At 55.2% G+C, this 21269-nt stretch overlaps 9 protein-coding genes across 9 annotated transcripts; 4 read left to right on the top strand and 5 right to left on the bottom strand.

The window, feature by feature from the left end:
* Nucleotides 1-164: 164 nt before the first annotated feature.
* On the bottom strand, nt 165-542 carry E0L32_007778 (uncharacterized protein; the record flags this gene model as incomplete). The annotated part of the gene is made up of 1 exon (XM_031142559.1): nt 165-542. The coding sequence occupies one exon, from the start codon at nt 540-542 to the stop codon at nt 165-167; it is 378 nt and encodes a 125-aa protein (XP_030993278.1).
* A 4114-nt stretch (nt 543-4656) lies between these two features.
* E0L32_007779 (uncharacterized protein) lies at nt 4657-5242 on the bottom strand (the record flags this gene model as incomplete). The annotated part of the gene is made up of 2 exons (XM_031142560.1): nt 4657-4905; nt 4958-5242. The coding sequence occupies 2 exons, from the start codon at nt 5240-5242 to the stop codon at nt 4657-4659; spliced, it is 534 nt and encodes a 177-aa protein (XP_030993279.1).
* Nucleotides 5243-5792: 550 nt separating this feature from the next.
* On the bottom strand, nt 5793-7298 carry E0L32_007780 (uncharacterized protein; the record flags this gene model as incomplete). The annotated part of the gene is made up of 1 exon (XM_031142561.1): nt 5793-7298. One exon carries the CDS (start codon nt 7296-7298, stop codon nt 5793-5795), a length of 1506 nt encoding a protein of 501 aa, XP_030993280.1.
* An 816-nt stretch (nt 7299-8114) lies between these two features.
* Nucleotides 8115-9611, bottom strand: E0L32_007781 (uncharacterized protein; the record flags this gene model as incomplete). Its single annotated transcript, XM_031142562.1, has 3 exons — nt 8115-8726; nt 8786-9281; nt 9343-9611. The coding sequence occupies 3 exons, from the start codon at nt 9609-9611 to the stop codon at nt 8115-8117; spliced, it is 1377 nt and encodes a 458-aa protein (XP_030993281.1).
* Nucleotides 9612-10028: 417 nt separating this feature from the next.
* Nucleotides 10029-12309, top strand: E0L32_007782 (uncharacterized protein; the record flags this gene model as incomplete). Its single annotated transcript, XM_031142563.1, has 5 exons — nt 10029-10147; nt 10202-10374; nt 10615-11445; nt 11498-11814; nt 11878-12309. 5 exons carry the CDS (start codon nt 10029-10031, stop codon nt 12307-12309), a joined length of 1872 nt encoding a protein of 623 aa, XP_030993282.1.
* Nucleotides 12310-12695: 386 nt separating this feature from the next.
* On the bottom strand, nt 12696-13779 carry E0L32_007783 (uncharacterized protein; the record flags this gene model as incomplete). The annotated part of the gene is made up of 2 exons (XM_031142566.1): nt 12696-13189; nt 13266-13779. 2 exons carry the CDS (start codon nt 13777-13779, stop codon nt 12696-12698), a joined length of 1008 nt encoding a protein of 335 aa, XP_030993283.1.
* Nucleotides 13780-14426: 647 nt separating this feature from the next.
* On the top strand, nt 14427-16299 carry E0L32_007784 (uncharacterized protein; the record flags this gene model as incomplete). The annotated part of the gene is made up of 6 exons (XM_031142567.1): nt 14427-14580; nt 14638-14700; nt 14762-15093; nt 15148-15532; nt 15592-16129; nt 16254-16299. The coding sequence occupies 6 exons, from the start codon at nt 14427-14429 to the stop codon at nt 16297-16299; spliced, it is 1518 nt and encodes a 505-aa protein (XP_030993284.1).
* Nucleotides 16300-16522: 223 nt separating this feature from the next.
* Nucleotides 16523-17623, top strand: E0L32_007785 (uncharacterized protein; the record flags this gene model as incomplete). Its single annotated transcript, XM_031142568.1, has 1 exon — nt 16523-17623. The coding sequence occupies one exon, from the start codon at nt 16523-16525 to the stop codon at nt 17621-17623; it is 1101 nt and encodes a 366-aa protein (XP_030993285.1).
* An 816-nt stretch (nt 17624-18439) lies between these two features.
* On the top strand, nt 18440-21124 carry E0L32_007786 (uncharacterized protein; the record flags this gene model as incomplete). Its single annotated transcript, XM_031142569.1, has 2 exons — nt 18440-19267; nt 19655-21124. The coding sequence occupies 2 exons, from the start codon at nt 18440-18442 to the stop codon at nt 21122-21124; spliced, it is 2298 nt and encodes a 765-aa protein (XP_030993286.1).
* Between the last annotated feature and the right edge of the window lie 145 nt (nt 21125-21269).

Raw genomic sequence — 21269 nt, forward strand, 5'->3', positions numbered from 1 at the left:
GGACACCCCTGTCTGCGGCTCCACCTCCATGTTGCTGGATCCGCCCGAGATGGGACGACGACGTCAAGCTGGGATGGAGGTGGTGTCTGTGCTGGTCGTGCAGAAGCGCACGGGGGATACGAGAACGAGCAGCTTTGCTGTACGGACTATGCCTGTCTGCTGTGCTACTTGGCTGCACTAGGCTGGACCTGGCTCGCCGCTGAAGAGAACGCGCGAGCGGGCCAAATAGATCGAGGCCAGCAGAGCCAATGGCGGGCTGGGCATGCCGCCAGAGTCGGAGGATGACCCCTGAGGCGTTTGCAAGGTTTCGATAGGAGAGAAAGCTTGTCTTGGCCTGGTCCGGGTAGCTGTGCCTGGGCCGGGCGGGGACCGGCGCTGATCGTTGTGCGTGTCACGGATGGTGTCTTGTGCCTGTGGCCGTCTGGGCCATGGATGCGTGTGCTCTTGCAAGCCTGCAATTCTCCGTGTCCATCGAACTTGTGCGAATTGTACGAAGCTACGCCGTATGTGGGTGTGTGGAGAGCGAGGGAAGGAGAGTGCATGGTGGATGGATGGGCTGTGATGGGCTGCGCAGCAAGCCACACCCCTGAGCCTAGTCCCGCCAGGGAGGACCCCTGGTCTAGTCTATTGCCAAGACTACGCACGACAGCGGGGCGGCTGGCGGGTCTGGGCTGATATAGCGAGCCGTTAGCCGCAATTAAAGCACCCAAATTGGCATCAAGCGGCCTGTCCAGGTGCCAATAGTTGGTCCCCATAGTGCGCCCGTGGCTTCGAGGGAAATTGAGGTAGCGTTCCCTGCTAGGGCACGCGCAGAAAAATCGCCCCATTCGATGATGGACGTCGACAAAATGGAAAAGAGCATGGCTACTCTGTACAAGTAGGTACTGGATGATGTGAATGCTATTATGGAGTAACGGAGTGGTTAGGTCGAACGGGCGACAACGTGCGCACCTTCTAGCACGCTTCTCGACGACGACTGTTGAAGCCCACGCCAGTGGCGACAAAGCCCGCTATCGCCGACCCTGAGCGCTTTGCACTACAAGTACTAGGACAGGACAAGGACAGATCGTCAATCGGTGTCTGTATCGCTTCCGTTATGAGCCACGATAGCATTCACGTCGCGATACCACGTGGATGCAGGTGCTACGGGCGTGTCATGGCTGGCGATTGCTTTCTGCTGTTTTCTTGGAGCCATTTCATCGCAAAGCGCACCGGGCGACACCGGTTTTCGAAGAGTAGGTAGTTAGGTATCCGGCAGGGTGGGAGAGGCTAAACGCTAGCGATGATGGATGGCGCCGGTTTGTCTGGAATGCATCAGACCGTTTTTTCCCCAGAAGGTGCTTGTGACTAAAGTAGGCAGCCCAGCCAAAACCATCGAATTCAAGGTTCACAGCTACGAAGCGGACAAGCGCACACCTCCAATGGACAATGCCTTCTGCTCTGCTGGCCTGTATTGACAACAAGTGGTGGTTGTCTGGTGCGGGATGTCGCGCCCCTCCACGACAGTTTTTGGGTTTTTGGCTTTGGGGCACTTTTTCGATAGCGTGGGGCTAGCCAAAGTTTTGATGCGCTGATCTCCCCTTAAATTAGCAGCACTTGGGTGGGATTGCCTGCAGGTACCTTGCCAGCCTGCATGCATACCACCTCGACTTTCTCGTATTGTTTGTTCCTTGCCTGTACGGAGTACTCCGTGCTTCAGCGACATGGACTGCGCGGCATCTTCCTCACCGAACCAGTCGCACAATTGATGATGGGCTTGCCATCAACATCGGAAGAGGCGCCTCCTGACACCCACCAGGCGCACGACCAGGCGTTCCCTCCCGGGTTCGATAGGTTCAGCCATCAAAGTTTTGACCGTTTGCTGACAGGCAGGTGGCGTCGCAGGCCTCAATCAATAGCTCCCGGCCATGTCTTGCTCACATTGGTCGACTTTGTGACGCCCCAGACATATTTGTGCTTTTTTCGCCGTGGCTTCCACAACGCCTGGGCTGGCTTGGTGCTGCTGGCTCGGTACCCGAGGTGCGGCTGAGAGACTGGGCCGGCCACGTACGTGGTTAGGCAGTGTCAAAATTCAATAGTGCCAAATCCAGACCCAACGCTTCGACGCCGCCTACCAAAAAGAAGGAAAGTCGCCAAATTTTTCAATTGACTTCAGCACGCAAGAATTTGTGAAGAGGCAACGGTTCCGTGACGATGAGACTGCGTTTTTGTCGAACCATTCCCTCTCAGCTTCCAGCATCCTACGCCCGTTTGCTTGGTCGCAGTGTCCGACAGCGAGCTGGCTCCACTGATTGCCCGTCACCCCCAAATGCGGAAATGCGCCGGAGACGACATCCCGAGGCAGATCCTCAGATCAACCTCCAGGTGTGCACTGGCATTTTTTCGGGAGAGAAGATCCCACCAATATCTCATCGCGAAATCCTTGTGGATGCATTCCTTGCGAGCACAGGAGATTGACATCATTGAGTAAAGACCGCAAGTAGGGGATACCTCCCAGCCCACTTGATTTTTCCACGCCGGCTGTGGGACGCCGGTGTCCCAGTTACTCGGAAGCTTTTTAAGATGTGAGACCTCTTGTCTCACCGTAACGCTTCCCGTGACTCCTCTCGGTCCACCGTTGTCCGTCCGCGGTGAGACATGCTCACGTAAGGCACTTTGGACGATTGCCCACTAGTGCGCCGCCTGTTGCGACTTCAAAAACGGATATCGTTTGTCGAGAACCGCATGCCTTGAAGCGATGGATTCCAATGCGCAAGATCACCTACTGTCCGTTGATCAGAATGTGGCACTGAGGCTCTCCCGCGCCCATGGGCGCCAAAAGTAGGGCTGAAAGGTGCATGTGGGTAGGACAAAACGAGTGGGGTGCGGAGGTACATGATATTTACCGTGCACTCGCCCATGATGCGTTGTACCTGCCCAATGCCCGACCCTCCTGCTACGTGTACAAGTACGGTATGATTGCCAGTGATCCCTATACCTGCAATTGCACACCTACTGGCTTCATTTCACAGCGCCCAGCGGCTGGCTAATCGGGTGTGGCACTGGCATCAGTGAGCGCGCGCCAAGCCACTTGTATGGAAAGTGTGCATGGGCGCGGGCAGATCGTCGACTGTACTTGTAATTAACCACCCCGTCTCTGAGGTTAATTGGAGTGAAGAATGTGATTCTTGATTGATCTTTTGCTATCATATCAAAGTCCGAGAAGATTTTTGATTCTCAAGGACTTGCAGATCGACATTTCCATCTTACCACCTGTCAATACGGGACTTTGCCCTTTGCCAGCCCACGTGCCAAATGCTCGCTCTCCCCGGCCTCTGCCTCCCACTCTGCCCCTCAACACGCACCTCCCAAAAGTACCCCATACTGCGAAATGTCGTTAGCTTCGCCCCTCGCCATCTTTCACCACTCCGTATTACCTAGCCCGTCACAGTTTCCAGGGACACCCTTGTGCCTCTCGAGCCGCTACTGCGCTAGAGCTGCTGCATGTCTGACGATGGCTTCCCGTCCAATTTCCGCCAAGCTTTTCAGGCAGCGGCAGCATCCGAGACCTGGCCTCCCGTCTCCTGCATCTGGCTGCTCTCCTGCAGCTCCTGATTCATCACTAAATGAACCCGGGAACGGCCTGCCGCCGCTCTACCCACAGCCAGCCAGCCACCACTATTCGGAGGCGTCGAGGCTGCGGCTTTTATTGATTCCGCATCCGGGTTTGGATCAAGGGGGGTCTGACGTGTAACCAGTCGCCGGAACCGGCTGATCTTGTGCGGTGAGCCAACAAGTCGCGGCCGAAGTTCGCACCGCCATCGTTCAGATCAACGCTTACGCCGCCGCACCCGATGAGATCATGGATATCTCCGGTGTCGTCTCGTGCGGTCGTACAATGCACATGCCATGTCATGTGCGCAAGGGCATCACACCCTTCTCCGTGTAACCACTGGTTCACGGGATCAGTAATAAACATTGCAGCGCCCAATGCCCTTGTGATCAATCCATATCTGTGCCGCCTTGCACGACCCGAAGTACATGTTCTTGCTGCCATGTCCCGCCCCCCAACCCCCTACGAGGCTTCGAACCTCTCTCTGAGAAACTGTGGCTCTGCTTCATCCCACACTCGGACTCACAATGAACGAAGTTAGTTCCCAATGTCATCGTATATGTCAAGTCGTGGTACTGCATCAGAGTCTAGTCAATGTCAAGCTTGGGGTTCCACACTGGCAAGCGGGGGTCAGAATAGTTGACGGAAGTTCATTAAAAAGTGCCTTGGTGTTAACACTGCATATCCTTGCTCTGGAGCTTGGACGGGCTATCCTCCTGCCTGAAATCATTGTATATGACAGGTAGTCAAGTGCTTCTGTTAATAGCCCGTCAACTATTCTGACCATCGGTCGACTAGTTGGACTGAATCATGGCACCTCAATTGTTGCTTTTTATCCACATCCTTATCAGAACATAATCGAACTCTTAACCTCGTCCCAACTTTAACAATCACAAGTGATGTGAAGCGCATAATTGTTAGTTACATCTTTCACCCAGTAGTCGGGTGCACGACGGCCAAGGTGACCTTCATACACATCTTGTCACCGGGACGCGAGGCTAGCATGACCACAGCGTCAGTACAGACCGTTCCCGGGCCTTCCCGTGGTTTCATGCTAAAGCTTCTTAGAGAGTCTGCTCACCTGTGTTGCCCGGCGGCGAATAGCGGAACTCGTGGCGGTTGCCCGACGCCAGCCTCACGCAGATGTGCCCTCCCAGGGTCGGGGGGTTCGTCCCGCGCGCCCTGAGCACCAGCTCCTTCTGCAGCGCATCCGTGTCGGGGTTGCACCCGTAGGCGACATCGAACAAGGCCTTCGGGTCGCCCCTCTGCGTCATGAAGATCTTGGTCGTGTTATCGTCCGCTGTGTACTGTGGCTACAGTCAACACTAGTCACATTTCGTGATACTCAACCAAGGCTGTGCATACCTCCCCGTTGATGACGGCGTGAATGATACCCCTGTTGATAACGCCATCGGCGAGCGTCAGGTTGCTCGCAGCATCGCCCGCCGGGCTGAGGTACAGGTGGTTATCGCCGCCGCCGGCAGGCCAGAGGTTCATCATGCGGTTGTGGATGATGGGGTACGAGGCGTTCTGGACCTGAATGGCGAAGCCCTCCACGATGGTGTTGGAAGGCGTGTCCCCGGGGATGTCGCACGCCAAGGCGGTGGCCAATGCACCCAAGAAAACAGCGAGCGATGATGATGGCAACATGGTGAACAAAATCTTTTTCTTTCTCCTCTTCTTCGATGCTGTCAATTGCAACAGAGACCTCGAAGATCTGTTCTTCCCGGGCGGCGAGGTTACTTTATACCTGCAACTCAACCACATGTGTATGCGTGTGATGGGAACCATGCGGGATGAAGCGAAAGTTTCCTGCCGCCAAGGACTGATACGAGCTGCTGCGACTGGGCTGCATTTGCATGGGGCTAACACCAGAGTAGCAGTTGCCTCTCTGTTATTGCAAGGACGTGCATAACTAAGTAATGTGGTAGTATCGGAGTGGGGATCCAGCCTCTTTGCAATCTCATCACTCGGAAGAAGTCGATTTATCCGCGCAGAGCAACGCGTCGCACGCTGTAGGGCATCTCGATCTAAGTCCTGTAGTATTCTTGCGACTCTGGTGGCTGGCTGGGACACAGCCCTCCAGTCTCTTCCTAAGTAGCTATCACAAGTCAACTAAAACTACCAGTTCACTGAGATGTGGCTCATGCGATCATGAAGTTAAGGGACATGAAGAGAGCGATGTCCTGGAGTAGCCCAATCATTCGATGATCCGCTTCACCCAAGTCTTCCAGCTTGGATCCGCACACAGAAGTGCCATTGACTCTGTGTCAAGGGTCACGAGAACCTCGAAGTCGCTCTTATCCCTCGCGCTGGGCAGCAGCAAAGCCGCTCCCATCATGTTCCACTCGCCCGTCGCCCTACGGATCGCATCAGCGGCAACGCCGTCGGCGCCTTCCTCACCTTCCGGCAGGCCCGGCATCTTCCAGGCCATAGGAGGGCCGTGGTGGCGCCAGGTGTTGAAGTAAAAGGCACTGGGGTCGCGAGGATCGTAGTTGGTTCCGATGTACCGCGGGTCGGGGGCCGCATGGATGAGAGCCGTGCGCAGGGCAATGAATTGCTCGTCGACGCTGTTGATGGACGCATTGAGGGCTCGGGCTATAGCGGCAAGCGCTGGGGTGGCGGTGGTCCGATCGCCGGTACATGCAGCCAGAACAGTCGCAGTGTCAATGGAGGTGATCGGGAGGGCAATAGTGTTGCTAGCACTAGAGCTCATGATGTCGGAGAAGCAGCGGTGTCGCCAATTGACTGCGACCTGCAGGCGGACCTTCTCGGGAATAGGTCTCGCTTTTGCCGATGACGAGATGAAGTCTTTGCCGGTGTTTAGACGTGCCTTCGTAACGTGGGCAAAAGTAATTGCAGCAAGACAGATGAATGTTGAGGGGCCGTGTTCACCAAAGTAAGCTCCCTGCATCACTGCGATTTGTCCCTTGAGATTCTTCATCTGGTAGAGTCCAAAAGCAAAGATGCAGCCGGTCTTCTGGATGTCCTCGATTGGTATCCCTGTCGGTTGGGTGCGGAATTGAGTCGGGCCTGTGGGAGCCGGCAGATGACAATACTCAGGACACAGGTTGATGAGCTCATTAAACGTGTTGGGGTTTGGGTTGCCATAAGACCTATTGGTGACCTCGTCTGGCAGGTTCACGTGGATATCGGAAGGATGTCGGTTATTGAGAGCCTGTGTTGAGTCCCTTGTTAGATCGGCAAATGACCTTATGTAATTGTCCATGTTGCTGCCATCACAGACAGAGTGGTGGCAATAGATGCATAAGAGCAATCCACCCTCGATCACTCTGGCATGGACCTCACAGACTGGAACTCCCTCTTTGTCTTGAAGAAGCTGATATGGAAGGTCGAAGGACTTGTCGACAAAAGCTCTCGCTGGGAAGCCTTTGGTCTTGAGCTGGTCGTAGGTCCAGCTGAAAGTAGCTCGATGATCAACCACCTGAAGCGGAATCTCGGCAGGGCCATCCGAGTCGATATAGACATGTCCAGCCGGCTTCGATACGAGCGATAGTCGGCCTGAAAGTTGGGGGAAATGTCTCGCCAGTTGACGAAGAGCGGAGCTCAGGTGCGTTTCAAGTGCTTCGAGATCTGTATTGTTGTGATATGGGAAACAGTAGCCTTTCCGGATGTAAGCTCGCGGCGCAACCTGATTCCAGGTGCTGAGGAGCCGGCGATCTTTGGAACAAGTAGGCTCGGGCATTTTCGGAGTCTTTCGCAACGGGGCTTGGCGGACTAGGAAGTAGACCCCTCAAACAAATCGTAGTTATGATAGACAGATGGCAGCTATTTGAGGCGAGAGAGACAATTTCAACGTCTTTATACCTTTGCCAGGCTAGTCGATCAATCATCACTCACCAATTGGTCACTCACTCGACCACATGACTGCTATTACACCCACATTGTCACAACTAGGATCGATTCACCGACTTTTCATCCGATCAGCCACGTGCCCACCGCGTTCAGCCTCATGCCATGCTGTCAATCGCTGCTGTTACACAGCATGTGCCGTGTGATTAGATAATCTGTATGTGTATGTTTCACTGATCCTTATCTATGAATGCGCTCAATAGAGTTTATAATTAATTCGGCATCATCAGGAGAGGAATCCATTACAACTAGTAAGGGAAGGAAGGTCAGCTCACTCATGAGTACATAAGTAGATAAGTCACAAAGCAGATGTAGAATTGTGAGACTTGCAGGGTAATGATTGGAAGCCTTTGTCCTAATACAGTCCAGTGAACTGACATTTGGCCCGACTTCTATTTATCCCTTCCCATCCTATGATGTTGATATCCTTGACCATTGAGAGGTATGGTCAGTGCACGAGTTCCCTATTCTTTTACATGGTTGAGTCATGGACAACTCGCCAGAGTTCACCCCTCGCATAATGTCTTCCCTATCTCACAAACTCTTTGTCGCTCAATTTAGTAGAGTGATAGGGCCCATCTTTCCTTTTCTCTTTTTTTTTTCGTTCTTTTTATTTGAATCGTAATGTTCATTATGCTTCCCCCAGAGACTAGTGCAACGATACGAGGTGGGAGTAGTTCTTGAGAAAAAGGCAAACCACCTCCACGAAAGAGTCGAGTTCATCCTTGGTCGTGCCGAGAATGATGCTGACCATACCACGCTCGGTTATCCAGAAGCCTTTGGACAAGCACCAGAACCAGAACAGCCTCTTGAGAGGCGCGTTGCTGTGCGCCTCCAAGTCCTCCACGCAGACTGGCACCGCCCCGTTCGTCTGGAAGTGGACGGTCAACACTGCCCCAACCCCAGTCACCACCATCTGGCTGCCCTTAGCGACCTCCTGCAAGCGCTCGCGGAAGTAGTCTCCAAGGCTGTTGAGCTCTGTCGCTGCCTCTGGCGTGTATATCTGAGAAAGGCCCACAAAGCCGCAGTTCATGGAGAGTGTATTGTTGTTGAACGTGCCTGAATGGACGAGGCTTGAGGGTTGCCTGGGGTCGCAGGAGGCTAGAAGATCTGCTCTGCCGCCAAATCCGCCAAACGACATGCCACCGCCAATGTATTTGCCAAAGGTTGTGAGGCCTGGCCTCAAGTTGAACTTTCCTTGCAGTCCGTGTGGATGTAACCTGGAAGTCATGACCTCGTCCAAGATGAAAACCACGCCGCACTTGGGAATTGAACTGTGTCAGCTAGTCTCCCATCCGGAGGACTTGGACAGTAGCTCACCTTTTCAGCTGTCGCCTGGATCGTCTGCAGGAACCCAACGGTGGCGGGAAGGCAGCCTCCGGCGCCTTGCATTGCCTCAACGAGGACAGCTGCGACGTCCGGGGTATCTTCGATCAAGCTCTTCGTGCCTTCAACATCGTTAAACGTACCAAGCACCCAGTCATTTTTATCCACGTTGATCTCGGAGACGCCATGCCCGAAACTGAGAAGGCCTCCGTGGTAACCCCCATTGAATACGATGGCCTTCTTCTTGCCTGTGACGTGCTTTGCAATGCTGAGCGCATAGAGATTCGCCTCCGTCCCGGAATTGCAGAATCTCACTCGCTCGACGCTTGGGAATCTCTGGCATAGAAGTTCCGCAAGCCTGGACTCGCCTTTCGTGGTGGCACCGAGACTGATGCCGGTGTTTTCCAAGGTCGACACCACCGTCTCCTTCAATATCGGGTTGGAGTGGCCATAGAGGCCGGCGGTGAGCTCTCCAACCAGATCGAGGTATCTATCGAACATGTCAACTGTGACGTCCTCAGAGTATCAAGCCCGTAAAGAGAGCGACGGACTCATGCTCATCGATATCCCATAGCCTGTTCCCACGGCCCTCTCTCATTACAACGGGGAATGGCTCGTTGAACAAAACACTGCGGGTATTGCCGCCTGGCAGAAATTTAGACGCCAGTTCGTGCTGGGCTTTGGAAGCTGGCAGCCTCTTGACATATTCTGACCTCGCTGACGCAAGCTCATTCTCGATGGTCACATGGATACTGAGAGGCGCGGCGACGTGCGACGCCTCCAGTCCGAGGGCTGGTTGGGTGAGCTGAACGGCAGTCATGATATCGGCCTCTCAGAGAAGCTGATGAGTGAGGTAACCTGGATGAGACTGGGCATCCTTTGGCGCGACCTGAGTATATCCCCAAAGCGTATGTACCACTTATTTAAAGGGTACTCGACAGATTTAGAGTACACTAAGATGGACTGCCGAGGAACGGGAACTCCGACTGAGCCGTTCCGGACAAGCCCCTTCAGGTCGAGTATCTTGACCAGATGAGGGGAAGCAGGAAGCGCGGTGGGTCTCATCTCGAACTTCGGATTGGTCAGATCGCGGTGTTATCAGGGCGGATTCTCCGATGGCCGGATCTCTCCAAGCTAGCGGCAATTCCGTATATCTGGCGGCTACTCCCTCCTCCAACCTCACCATCACGAACCCGAATCCCGACAATCATTGACACATATCGAAACAGCACAAAATATGGACGACACGGTCGAAGACACGTTTATGCCGCATCATTTGCTTACTAATGAGCGACCCGCCGGCTCCAGACGCAAGAGAACAACAGCGAGAACAGCACTGGCCTGCACGTATTGCAGGTAAGCCAAACCAAGCACGTTGTCTATGCTCTGCTGACAATTGTGATATCACAGACGGCGCAAAGCGAAATGTTCAGGTGACTGGCCTTCTTGCCGTGCTTGCATCAAGAGCAAGCGCGAGTGCCAATACCCCGGCCTGCAGCCCCCAGCAACAGTCATCGAAGATGAAGACAGTGTAGATAGCTCAAGTTTGAAGAGGCAAGTTCCCAACCACAGGTTATCTGATGGTATGTCTCTCTGACACTATCATGCAGCCTCTCCTTCCCGTCCGACGATGTGAGGAGAAGCGCAATTAACTACTTTCGTATCAACTATGCGTCAAGTCTGCTCTGCTTTCTGCCTCCGCAGCAGCTGATCGACGATGACGTGGGAAAGGAGCTCCCGCTGCCCCTTTTTCTGTCGATTCTAGGTCTCGTATCTAGGTAAAAGCTCACTGGTCCTCATATGCCACGAAGGCTGCTAAGAAGCAAACGGCAGATTTATTCCGGACTTTGTGACCGGCGATGTGCCCGCTACCACCATAAGTGACAGGTATGCCGAGCTTGCAAGGAAGGAACTGGTTAGAATATACGAGGAGCCGTCACTCGTAACCATCCAGTGCTGCCTTGTCCTCTGCGTCCTCGATGTCGGTGAAGGAGCGGAGCTCCGTGCATGGTTGCGGCTGGGTCATGCGGCGAGGCTCTGCCAGTTGCTGCTCCTGCATAAACAGGACTCTAACCTGGGCCTCATGGATTGGGGTGGTCAAACCCCTCCGACATCCGTCACCGCAATTGAATGTCGAAGACGAACGTTTTGGAGCTGTTTCTGCCTGGAGAGGCTCCTGGCCAACGGTCGAGACCGGGTGGCCACGTTCGTGGTCGAGGATATCACTACCTGCCTGCCTCAGACAGAGGAGCGCTTCATATACGGCCAACACGACCCCACTCGCACGCTCCATCATCACGACTCCCACCCGGATCATCATGCTCAGGGGTCCGGTAGCTTACTAGCGTACACCGTCCAAATTGTAGAGATCTCGTCCAGGATTGTCGCGTGGAGTGGGCGTGGGGGCCGGCATTTGAACCACACAGCTCCGTGGGTGGAGGGAATGCCCTTCAGGGCTCTGGAGAACGCGCTTGAGGAATGGAGCCACCTCCCCGAACACCTCCAGTATACGCCGCAGAACGCGACAGCAATCACGGCGATGGGAAGCGGAAGGCTCTGGGCCATCATGTGGATGATATATTTCCAGGCCAAGACGATCCTCTACCGAGAATATCTCCCCTTTACCCCAAAGCCAGAGTACAATCCTGTCAACGGTAGGCCATGGAGGTCTATCATGTCCTGTGGACTAAGCTAATACTTTGGCAGGTCCTTGCGACGGTCCAGTATTGCAACCGGCTGCCGCTGAGGCACCAGAGGGTTTCTGGTACAATTCCGCAGTCCAGATGGTGGAGAGTGCCAACGCCATATCCGACTTGTACCAGTTCATGAAAACGCGAGACCTCGGCGCAGACACCTTCCCTTTCCACGGCCTAGGGTTGATGGCTGCGGCCAGTATTCATACAATGTATTCCATTTTCGACTGGAAGGCGATTGTAGGGAAAGACGTGTCCCGTGAGTTCCTTTGTAAGGATATGGACGCCTTCAATCATCTTGGTCAGCGATGGAGCCTCGCGGTCCATTGGGTACGTAGCCAGCTCTCGCGCATTGTTCCCTTCGCGCACGCTAATGTTTTGTACCATTTCTAGATCCGGCAGGTCTCTCTTTATTACAAACTCAACTATTTGACGAAACGGTCATGGACCAGCCGGTCCGAGATCAGCATGCCTATCAAGGATATCAAAGACGGAATAGTCAATTACTTGCGGCAGATTAGCCCAAACGACCGAGCGGCCAGAGATGCCAACCTGAAATCGACATTCGACTTTGAGAGCTGGATCACGGCCTTGGAGTCGTCAGTCGGGGATGATGAAGCGGCAGGGCAGGGCGTATCTGATGGTCAGTACCCAACGCCCAGCGCTTCCGAGGTTGCACAGGCAAGAGAGATCGTGTTCCATGACGACCCAATGGACACCTATGGCTTCTTTAGCCTCGATGGGCTGGACTCGATCTTCTCGGAGGATCGGGGTGTCGGGGCAGTACTTGAAAACTGGGGAAGTTGGCCGGCGCACGGGATGTAGGAGAGCCCTCCTACTGTCTGTTTTACTCAAGTCTACTGATTTCGGTACTAGGATAGCTCTTCCTGTGTCTGATTTGATTGAACCTATCGGTTTAGGTAGTGGGTAGCCCGTCGAATTCCGGAGTAACGATATGCAGCATGTATTTTCTGATTAATTTCTCCGAACCTGCCTCCCTCTGATCTCTTTCATAGCATGTAACCAAAAGAGTGAGGATTTGGTGCTGTTTAGTTGTGGGGCGAGTTCCCACGGTTCTCCGACCGAACTTCGGGCGAGACCACCCTCTATGGCTGTCAGCGAGAGCCTGCTCCAATGTCATTCTGTTTTGATCTTGCTTCTATTTTTGAGGGCCGTTGAGCCATGAGATCTACAAGCATTTGTCATGCCAGCTACCATGTCTCATACATGGTTTTATACAGAGCTTCGCAGAATAATGTGATCGCTCTTGACCCGGCCTCCATAACGCCGTCCATAGCAATAAATGGGTGGGGGTGACCGTTCATGATGGTGAATTCCGTCTTGACACCGGCCGCTTGCAGCTTCTCATTGAACTGTTCGCCCTCCGTCCGCAGCACGTCCAGTTCTCCGACGACGAAGCACGCCGGCGGTAGCTTGGAGAAGTCGCCCTCCCACAACAGGGGGCTGGCCTCCGGATGGGACCAGTCCTCCTTGTTGGGCAGATAGTGGTTGCGGTACCAGAGCATCTTGGGCGCCGGGAGCGCGGGGGAATGCTGGTTCTCGTTCCATGAGGCGTTGTTGGTCGTGTCGGCGGTGTTGTCCATGACGGGTACTGAGAGGAGCTGGAGGGAGAACTTGGGAGATCCCCGATCAGCGGCACGCTGGCACATGATGGCGGCCAAGTTTGCGCCGGCAGAGGAGCCACCTGTACATTTTGCGTCAGCCACTTCGATCGATCGTCGTCGTTGTGTCCCATGACTCGGCCGAGACTCCTCACGTACCTGTTGTCAGCTTGGACGTATCGAGACTGAGAATCTCCTTTCCCTGGTCCATCACCCAGAGAACAGCCTCCCATGCGTCATGGACCGCCGCAGGAAACGGGTCCTCTGGCGCTAACCTATAGTCGACGGCCACAACCACGCATTTGCCCCGAGCACACAAGTGCGAGGCTATCACGTTCTCGGTAGCAATGGTCCCGAGAACCCAGCCACCGCCGTGGTAGTAGATACACACAGGCCATCCTGCAGCCGGCTTCTCGCCCTCTGGGGTGAAGCACCTGACAGCTACATCGGGACCTTCGCTTTCCCTGCGCTTGACAGCGTAGTCGACTGTGGTGGCGACGGGCTGCAATGGGCCGCTCCCTGGAATAAGGACACCGCTGGTACGTGATACTTCTACCGGCTGTAGATGCACCTGCTGCTTGTCAAAGATATGCTTATTGTAGAACTCAGCATACTCGGGATGGATTCGGTCGACCACCGACTCGTGGAGGGGATAAGGAGGCTGGTTGCTCATGTTGGGCGACACCTTTCTCATGCGAGCATTGAGAAGGAAACCGGAGCAAGGGTGTATTCAACTGACTAACCAAGTAGCAGAGAAATAACAGTCCGTATCAAAACAAGAGCACCCAAAGAGTCGGACCGAAGATGATTGGACTTTGGATTAGGCTCTTGTAAGTCGAGGTGTGGAAGGTTGGTTCGTTCTAGAGGAATGATCACCGGTTTGCCAAAAGCGGTAATCCGCTCGAATATCAAGCTCATGTCGGCGTCGTCTGTTCACTTGGGTCGGATCGCCGCTCTAGGTTACATGGAGCGCCCACCTTCCCCCGCAATCGGTCAGCTTGACACACCGTAATGCGGGCTTATCGGTGCACAGTGCCAATTTTCTCGAAGCTTGTAAGGATGCATATCTCAACCCCGGGATTGGTCTCTGGAATTCACTGGCCAACCTGGAAGCCCTCCAATGATACCCCGGACACCAATACTGATGCCTTGTCAACGGTCAGACGTGCCACAACACCAAAGAATCGGGGAAGACAGGGGGGAACTTTGTACAAATCTCAGGCACTTCCTCTGACCACCACCTCCCGGCATCCTCAACCACGCCGTGAAAGATAGCATCCCGTCCAGCACAAGTCAAAGCCTTCAAGTTCAGTACTCGCCATGGATTCCAGAACCGATAAGGAACGCGACATTCTCGATGACCGGCCGCCCGAAATCACCGAAGGCGAGACGGCGCGTGTCGTCGACCATATCGCCGAGCGGCAGCTGTGTCGCAAATTCGATATCCGCTTGATGCCAGTGCTTGCCATCATGTGTAAGATGAGACGCACGTCGAGCACTCTTTAATAAACCCTTCTAATTCGGCATGCAGACCTTTTCAACGCGCTCGACAAGGGCAATTTGGGCAATGCGCAGACGGCCAAACTGAGCGACAGTACGGACGCAGCCTTCCCCTGAGCTGAGCCGTCGCAGAAAGGCTAACATGCCAATCACAGATCTCAACTTCAAGCCGAATCAGTACAACTTGCTCGTCTCCATCTTCTTCGTGCCCTATGTGATATTTGCTCCCCCCATCGCCATCATCGGCAAGAAGTTCGGCGCCGCGCGCGTGCTGCCCATCTTGATGTTCACGTTTGGCTCCATGACCTTGCTGTCCGCCTGCGTCAACAACTTTGGGGGGCTCTTTGCTCTGCGATTCTTCCTAGGCATGGCCGAATCGGGCTTCTTCCCGCTGGTCATCTACTACCTGACGACGTTCTATCGTCGTGGCGAACTCGCGCGCCGCCTCGCCATCTTCTATGCCGCATCCAACATCGCGAACGCTTTTGTATGTCTCCATGGCTCTTCCAAGCACCATCTTTTGTTCTGGTTCTAATGGCAGCAGAGCGGTCTTTTGGCATTCGGTGTCTTCCAGATTAGATCCAAGCTGCTAGTCTGGCGGTATCTGTTCCTCATCGAGGGCGCGTGCTCGGTACTCTTCTCGATCTTCGCATTCTGGTACCTCCCTCGCAGCGCAGCCGAGGCCAAGTTTCTCGGTGAGGAGGAAAAGTCGCTGGCCTTCCACCGCATGCAGGTCGACTCTTCGTCCGTCGTCCAGGAGGAGTTCAACTTCAGGGACTCTATTAAAATCTTTACCTATCCGACAACGTACTGCTTTCTTCTCATCGAGATCTGTCTAGGCGTGCCGATTCAGTCTGTTGCGCTCTTCATGCCCCAGATCATCCAGCGCCTGGGCTACGGACTGGTCAAGACCAACCTCTACACTGGTGAGCAAGCACTGTCTAACAGTATCTTGGGCAGCAAATAGCTAACTTCTCATCACCAGTTGCACCCAACGTCGGTGGCGCCGTCATGCTGCTCATCCTCGCATTCAGCTCCGATCTGCTCCGCATCCGGTTTCCATTCATCATGACGGGGTTTGCCTTGTCGTTCATAGGCTTCATCATTTACGCGGCCATCTCCGACGTCCAGGCCCAATTGCAGCTGGCCTACTACGCGTGCTTCATGATGGTCTGGGGCACCTCCGCGCCGTCCGTCCTCCTGTCGACGTGGTACAACAACAACATCGCGCACGAGGGCCGCCGCGTCGTGCTCACGTCCGTCGGCGTCCCGCTGGCCAACCTCATGGGCCTCGTCTCGAGCAACATCTTCCGCGAGAACGAGAAGCCCAAGTACCCCACTGCCCTAATCACGACCGCCTGCTTCGGCGGCTGTGGGTGCCTCATTGCGGGCCTGCTGGGCGGGTACATGGTGTTTGATAACATGCGGAGGAATCGCCGCGCCGGGAGCAAGACGACGGCGGCGGACGTGCCCACGCAGCGTCTGCGCGATGGGCCCTCCGCCCCCGAGTTTCGCTGGTTCTTGTGAGTGGGGGGAAGGCGAAAGGCAATCAGATTAGTGAAGGGGGGATCTGCAGGAGTGAGCGAGGGGACTGGCAAGATTTGCGCACTGTGTGGTGTACCACGTTACGTTGCAACCCTTAACTAGCCCCATGGTTCGGTGGGTTTCTGGTGCGGCGCCGTCTTCGGACTAGAACCTCGGATTGCCAGTTGGGACACCGATACTCTCTCACCCTGTTAGCGTCCATGAAGCATAGCTATTCACTATTACACATAGCGTACATCAACTGTCACCCGAGGGTATTGATCAGACCGAGAGTCAATAGATACTTGTTCTCATTACATTCACGTAACGTCTTTCCGCCTCCTCAACCTACTTGTCGCCTTGCGCATCCGAGGGCCCTTGCTACCGCGGACATGTACTCTCCCAAGGTAGGCGATGGCCTCGAGAGTCTCGACACTCCGTCCATGATCGTCGATCTCGACGTGATGGAAGCCAACATCAAAAAACTCATGGACCGTCTGCTGCCCACCGGCCGCAACATCCGCCCGCACCTCAAGACGACCAAGAGCGCCATCATCGCCAAGAGGCTCGTCGCCACTGGTGCAAAGGGCGGGTGTGTTGCAAAGCTGAGCGAGGCCGAGGCTATCACCGCTGCTGGCTTCACCGATCTGCTCATCACCTGTGAGGTTGTCGGCCCGGCCAAAGTGAAGAGGCTGGTCGAGCTGTTCCGCAAACACAGGGGTCTGAGGATAGTCATCGACAGCCAAGTCGCAGCCACGGCGATCAATGATGCCCTGGACAAATCGGGTATTGAGGACCCCATTGCTGTGCTGATCGATTTGGATGTCGGGCTGCACCGGACGGGCGCGCAGCCCAGCGAGGCTCTGCCTCTGGCACGACACATCGGCGGCCTGAAGCACCTTCGGCTCATTGGTGTCCAGGGTTACGAGGGCCACTTGCAACATCTCCACGACTTTGAAGACCGCAAGAAGCAGTGCCTCGAATCGATGAAGATTCTCACCGAGACGGCTCAAGCGCTGAAGAACGAGGGATTCAACATAGAGGTCGTGACTACAGGCGGCACCGGCACCGCGGATTTCTGTGCCACGGTTCCTGGCGTGACGGAGTTGCAACCGGGGTCTTTCATCTTTATGGACACGGACTACCGGAACGCCATCGGCACGTATTACTCTCATAGCCTGTCGCTTCTGGCGACGGTCATCAGCAAGCAGGGCGAGCGGCAGGTGACGATCGATACTGGTCTCAAGTCCTTGACCACGGACAGCGGCTTGGCGGAATGCAAGGACACCAGGTACACCTACGGCCAGCTAGGTGATGAGCATGGCTCGCTCAAGTGGGAGGAAGGTACGCCGGCTCTCAGCATCGGGGATAGAGTCGAGATGATCCCCAGTCATATCGACCCGACTGTCAACCTCCATGACTTCTACTACGCGTATCGCAACGGAGTCATTGAAGAGATTTGGCCGGTTGATTCAAGAGGCAAAGTTCAATAAATGCTATGCTTCCTGAGTCAAATCGAGTCCCGTGACCGCAAATTCTTTTTACACCGGTGCATGATATCCTCGTTAGGTCCCAAATCCAGAATCGTAAGGGATTTCTGTGCAACACCATACTGAATTTAGGTCTTCAAACAAAGTTGTGCCATAGGCGTGGCAGTCGACCTGCTACAGGTTGCGAGGCGTCGTCCGGGATAGGTGTCATGGCAGGGCTGCTGGGAATGGGACTCTGAAAGGCGGGAGCCAGAGGGGTCTGTCGTGTTGGACGCGAGCTCGGCGGACTGGATCAAGTCGATGGCTAGAAAGCGCCTCGACTACATCTGATTGCATGGAAACCCAGCCAAATTACTGGACTGGGTTCCAAGCTTGGCAGAGATGAGCATTCTGGTAATGGAAGTAAGTAGTTGATGTGACGAGGACACGATCCTTACGAATCGAATATGCGCAACCTCTAGCCCCCCTCCTCAAAGCTGACATCAGCCCCAAGCCTCAGAGCCTATTATAAGCCGGGGTCCTCGGCACGAAGCCAGTATTCACGCTCTGCATTTACAGCCACAAGTCCGTAGCCGTAATGTGCTCATCCAACACACAGTCAGCTTCGGATCGTCGCTTGACCTCAAGCGTCACCTCTGGTGGCGTATATACTCGAGAACTATAAAGAGTCTAGTCTTCGAACACCATTGGCAATAAACTATCGTCAATAGTTCAACTCAATCTTGTCACTTGTCTCACTTTACATCAAAAACAAAAAGTAACCCACAGGCTCTGAACACATCCGGCAAAGAAATGTTGCGTTATTTACTCGCTATCAGCATGAGTCTCCAAGCCCTACGCCGATTCGGGGTGAGCGCTGCACCCCGTCGCGAAGGTCTGGCAGATGACACAACTGGCTCTAAACCCATCGCAGCCTCGTGGATGTACCTCTCGGATGATCAAAAGTACGATACGATCCCGTCGGCTTGGAACTCAATCAACTTCAAAGTCGTCGACTATCTCTATGTGGGGCCACTTGGGGTCCAGGAGGACGGAACCTTTGGGATTTACAACTCGAGTGCAACAGGACCGCTCGCCCACCGACTCAAGTGGACAATCAAGACAGCGCGCGAGCAGAACCCAGATATCAAGATCATTGTCTCTCAGTGGTGGGGCAGCGGAGCTCACAGTTGGGGTGAGGCGTTGTCGGCTCTTAAGAACGACGAGAATGTCGACAAATACACGACTTCAGTCAAGACGTTCATGGAACACTGGAAAGATGTGAATGGCTACGACATCGACTACGAGTCGAATAACGTTGTTGACAGGGTTCCAATGGTTCTATCACAGATACGAAACAAACTTCAAAGTATTGAAGGGCGGAAGTTCGTCGTGACTGTTTCACCGTCCGTGACAACAAACCTCGACAAAGCAAAAGCATCCTTGGACTATGTCAACTTGCAGACCTATGCCGGCGGCATTTCCTTGACGCCGCAGCAGTTCGTGGACCTGGGCTTCAAGGCAGAGCAGCTGCTCTACGGCATCTGCGCCGAGTCTGGTTGTCAGAGTCCGTCCCTGGTAGAAGTGAAGAAGGCTTACACAAAAGGACACTTGACAGGTATCCACATGTACCGTCTGAACTCTGGAAACTATGGGGAAGAAGGGCAGGTACAGGAGAAGGTTTACCGGTTTTTGCATGGCGGATCTTGATCTCGTGTGGAGGCGTCATTGCAACCTCTTTCTCAGCTTAGACCTTCCATCCGCTTCGCAGGTGCGATCCACAAATGAAACTAAAGAGCTTGTTTTAACCTCAAGTCAAAGTCTAGACAGTTGGACAACCATCTTCTTAAGCATCTACTTGCAATCTTGACAAACGCACGCATATGTATGTTTCCACGTTCTCGCCCCCGACAACGGTTCTGAAACGACTTGGGACTGGGGTTGCCATCTTGAAACACGCCCAGTGCGGCATGGTGGGTTTCGCCAAGAAGCATCCAAAGATCAAACCTCGAGATGAAAGTCGGCGACTCTGGATTTTGACTTTGACTTTCCTAGAATCTCAATAAAACCCAGGCACTGTGCAATAAGTTCGACGCAAATATGCGTACAACCTGTTTGAGCCTGCTGCTCTCCGGCGCTGTAGCCCACGAGCAGCTGCAGCACTCCTTCGCTGCTTCGGATATATGTTACTGGAGTCCTCTACTAAGCGACACGACATCCTCCTTCTGCCAGGCCAGCCTCTTGCGCAAATTCCGACCTGCAGCCTCACCAGATTCCCGCAGTCGAAAGAATGCCACCCAGGGCACGACCTACCCAAATGTATGGGAAGGCCCATCACACTGCTGGGAGGGGCTCTGCGTTTACAGCAACAAGGGCTTCGCCGGGGGAATCGTCCTCGTAACCACACCGTCCAACGCCGACAAGGTCAAGCAGATCACGCAGAACTACCAACCGTCCTCCTCCCACAAGCCCTCAGGGGACGCAGACACCCGGCCGCCGCCACCCTACAGGGCAGCACACATCCCCGGCAAGGGCACGGGCCTCGTGGCCACGCGCCGCATCGAGATCGGCGAGCCCATCATGGCGCAGCTGCCCGCCGTGCTCGTCCACCGGAGCTTCTTCGCCGGCGGCGCCGCGGGCGCCTTCTCGCGGGCGGGCCACGCGCGCATCCTCGCCGCCGCCGTCGACGAGCTGCCCGCGCCGCGGCGGGCGCTGTTCGCGAGCCAGGCGGCGCAGCCCGGCGGCGACCGGTACACGAGCATCATGGTGACCAACTCGTTCCAGATGGACCTGGGCGGCGGCGGCGGCGGCGAGGATGACAGGGACCAGGGGGCGGGCCACCACTTCGGCAACTTCCCCGAGGTGTCGCGCCTGAACCACGACTGCCGGCCGAACCTCATCTTCCGCATCGCGCCGGACACGATGGCGCACGGGACGTACGCGACGCGGCCCGTCGCGGCCGGCGAGGAGCTGAGCATCTCGTACATCGACCTGTTCCTGCCGCAGGCGGAGCGCCGCGCGCAGCTGCAGCTCTCGTGGGGGTTCCGGTGCTCGTGCGCGGCGTGCACCGGGCGGGACATCAACAACAAACCCCCGGGAGGTGGTGCGGCAGTCGCGCGTGATCACCACGAGGAGGAAGAGCAAGAGGAAGATACTGAGGAGTACGAGGACGACGAGGCGGCGATCGCGAGGTCCGACAGCCGCCTGCGCGAGATCGAGCGGCTCGAGGCGCAGCTGTCGGACCTGCAGAGCGCCAACATCACGCCCGCCGTCGTGGACCGGCTCGTGCACCTGTACGAGCGGGAGCGGCTCGACGCCAAGGCCGCGGGCGGGTGGACGGTGGCGGCCATGAACTACGCCATGCTGGGGCAGGAGGACAAGGCGCGCAGGCTGGCGGGGATGGCGGCGCGGGCGGTGGCGCTCGAGTACGGCGAGGACGCGCCGGACGCGGTGGTGATGCGGGACCTGGCGAGGAACCCCAAGGGCCACTGGACGTGGAACGCGCGGGTGGGGAGGAAGGCATGAAGAAGAAGTGTCATTTAGCAAAATTAGCTTTGTGTGATTTCGAATGAATCGTAATGTACATGGATGGGTATCAAGATATTCCCCCGTTAGCCGCCAGAGATGTGTGAAAATGCAGTCTCGATAAAACCAAAACGAACCCAAGCCG

This window comes from Thyridium curvatum, assembly GCF_004353045.1.
Source record: "Thyridium curvatum strain D216 chromosome Unknown NODE_48_length_316412_cov_78.264379, whole genome shotgun sequence".
In the NCBI taxonomy this organism is placed as follows: domain Eukaryota; kingdom Fungi; phylum Ascomycota; class Sordariomycetes; order Thyridiales; family Thyridiaceae; genus Thyridium; species Thyridium curvatum.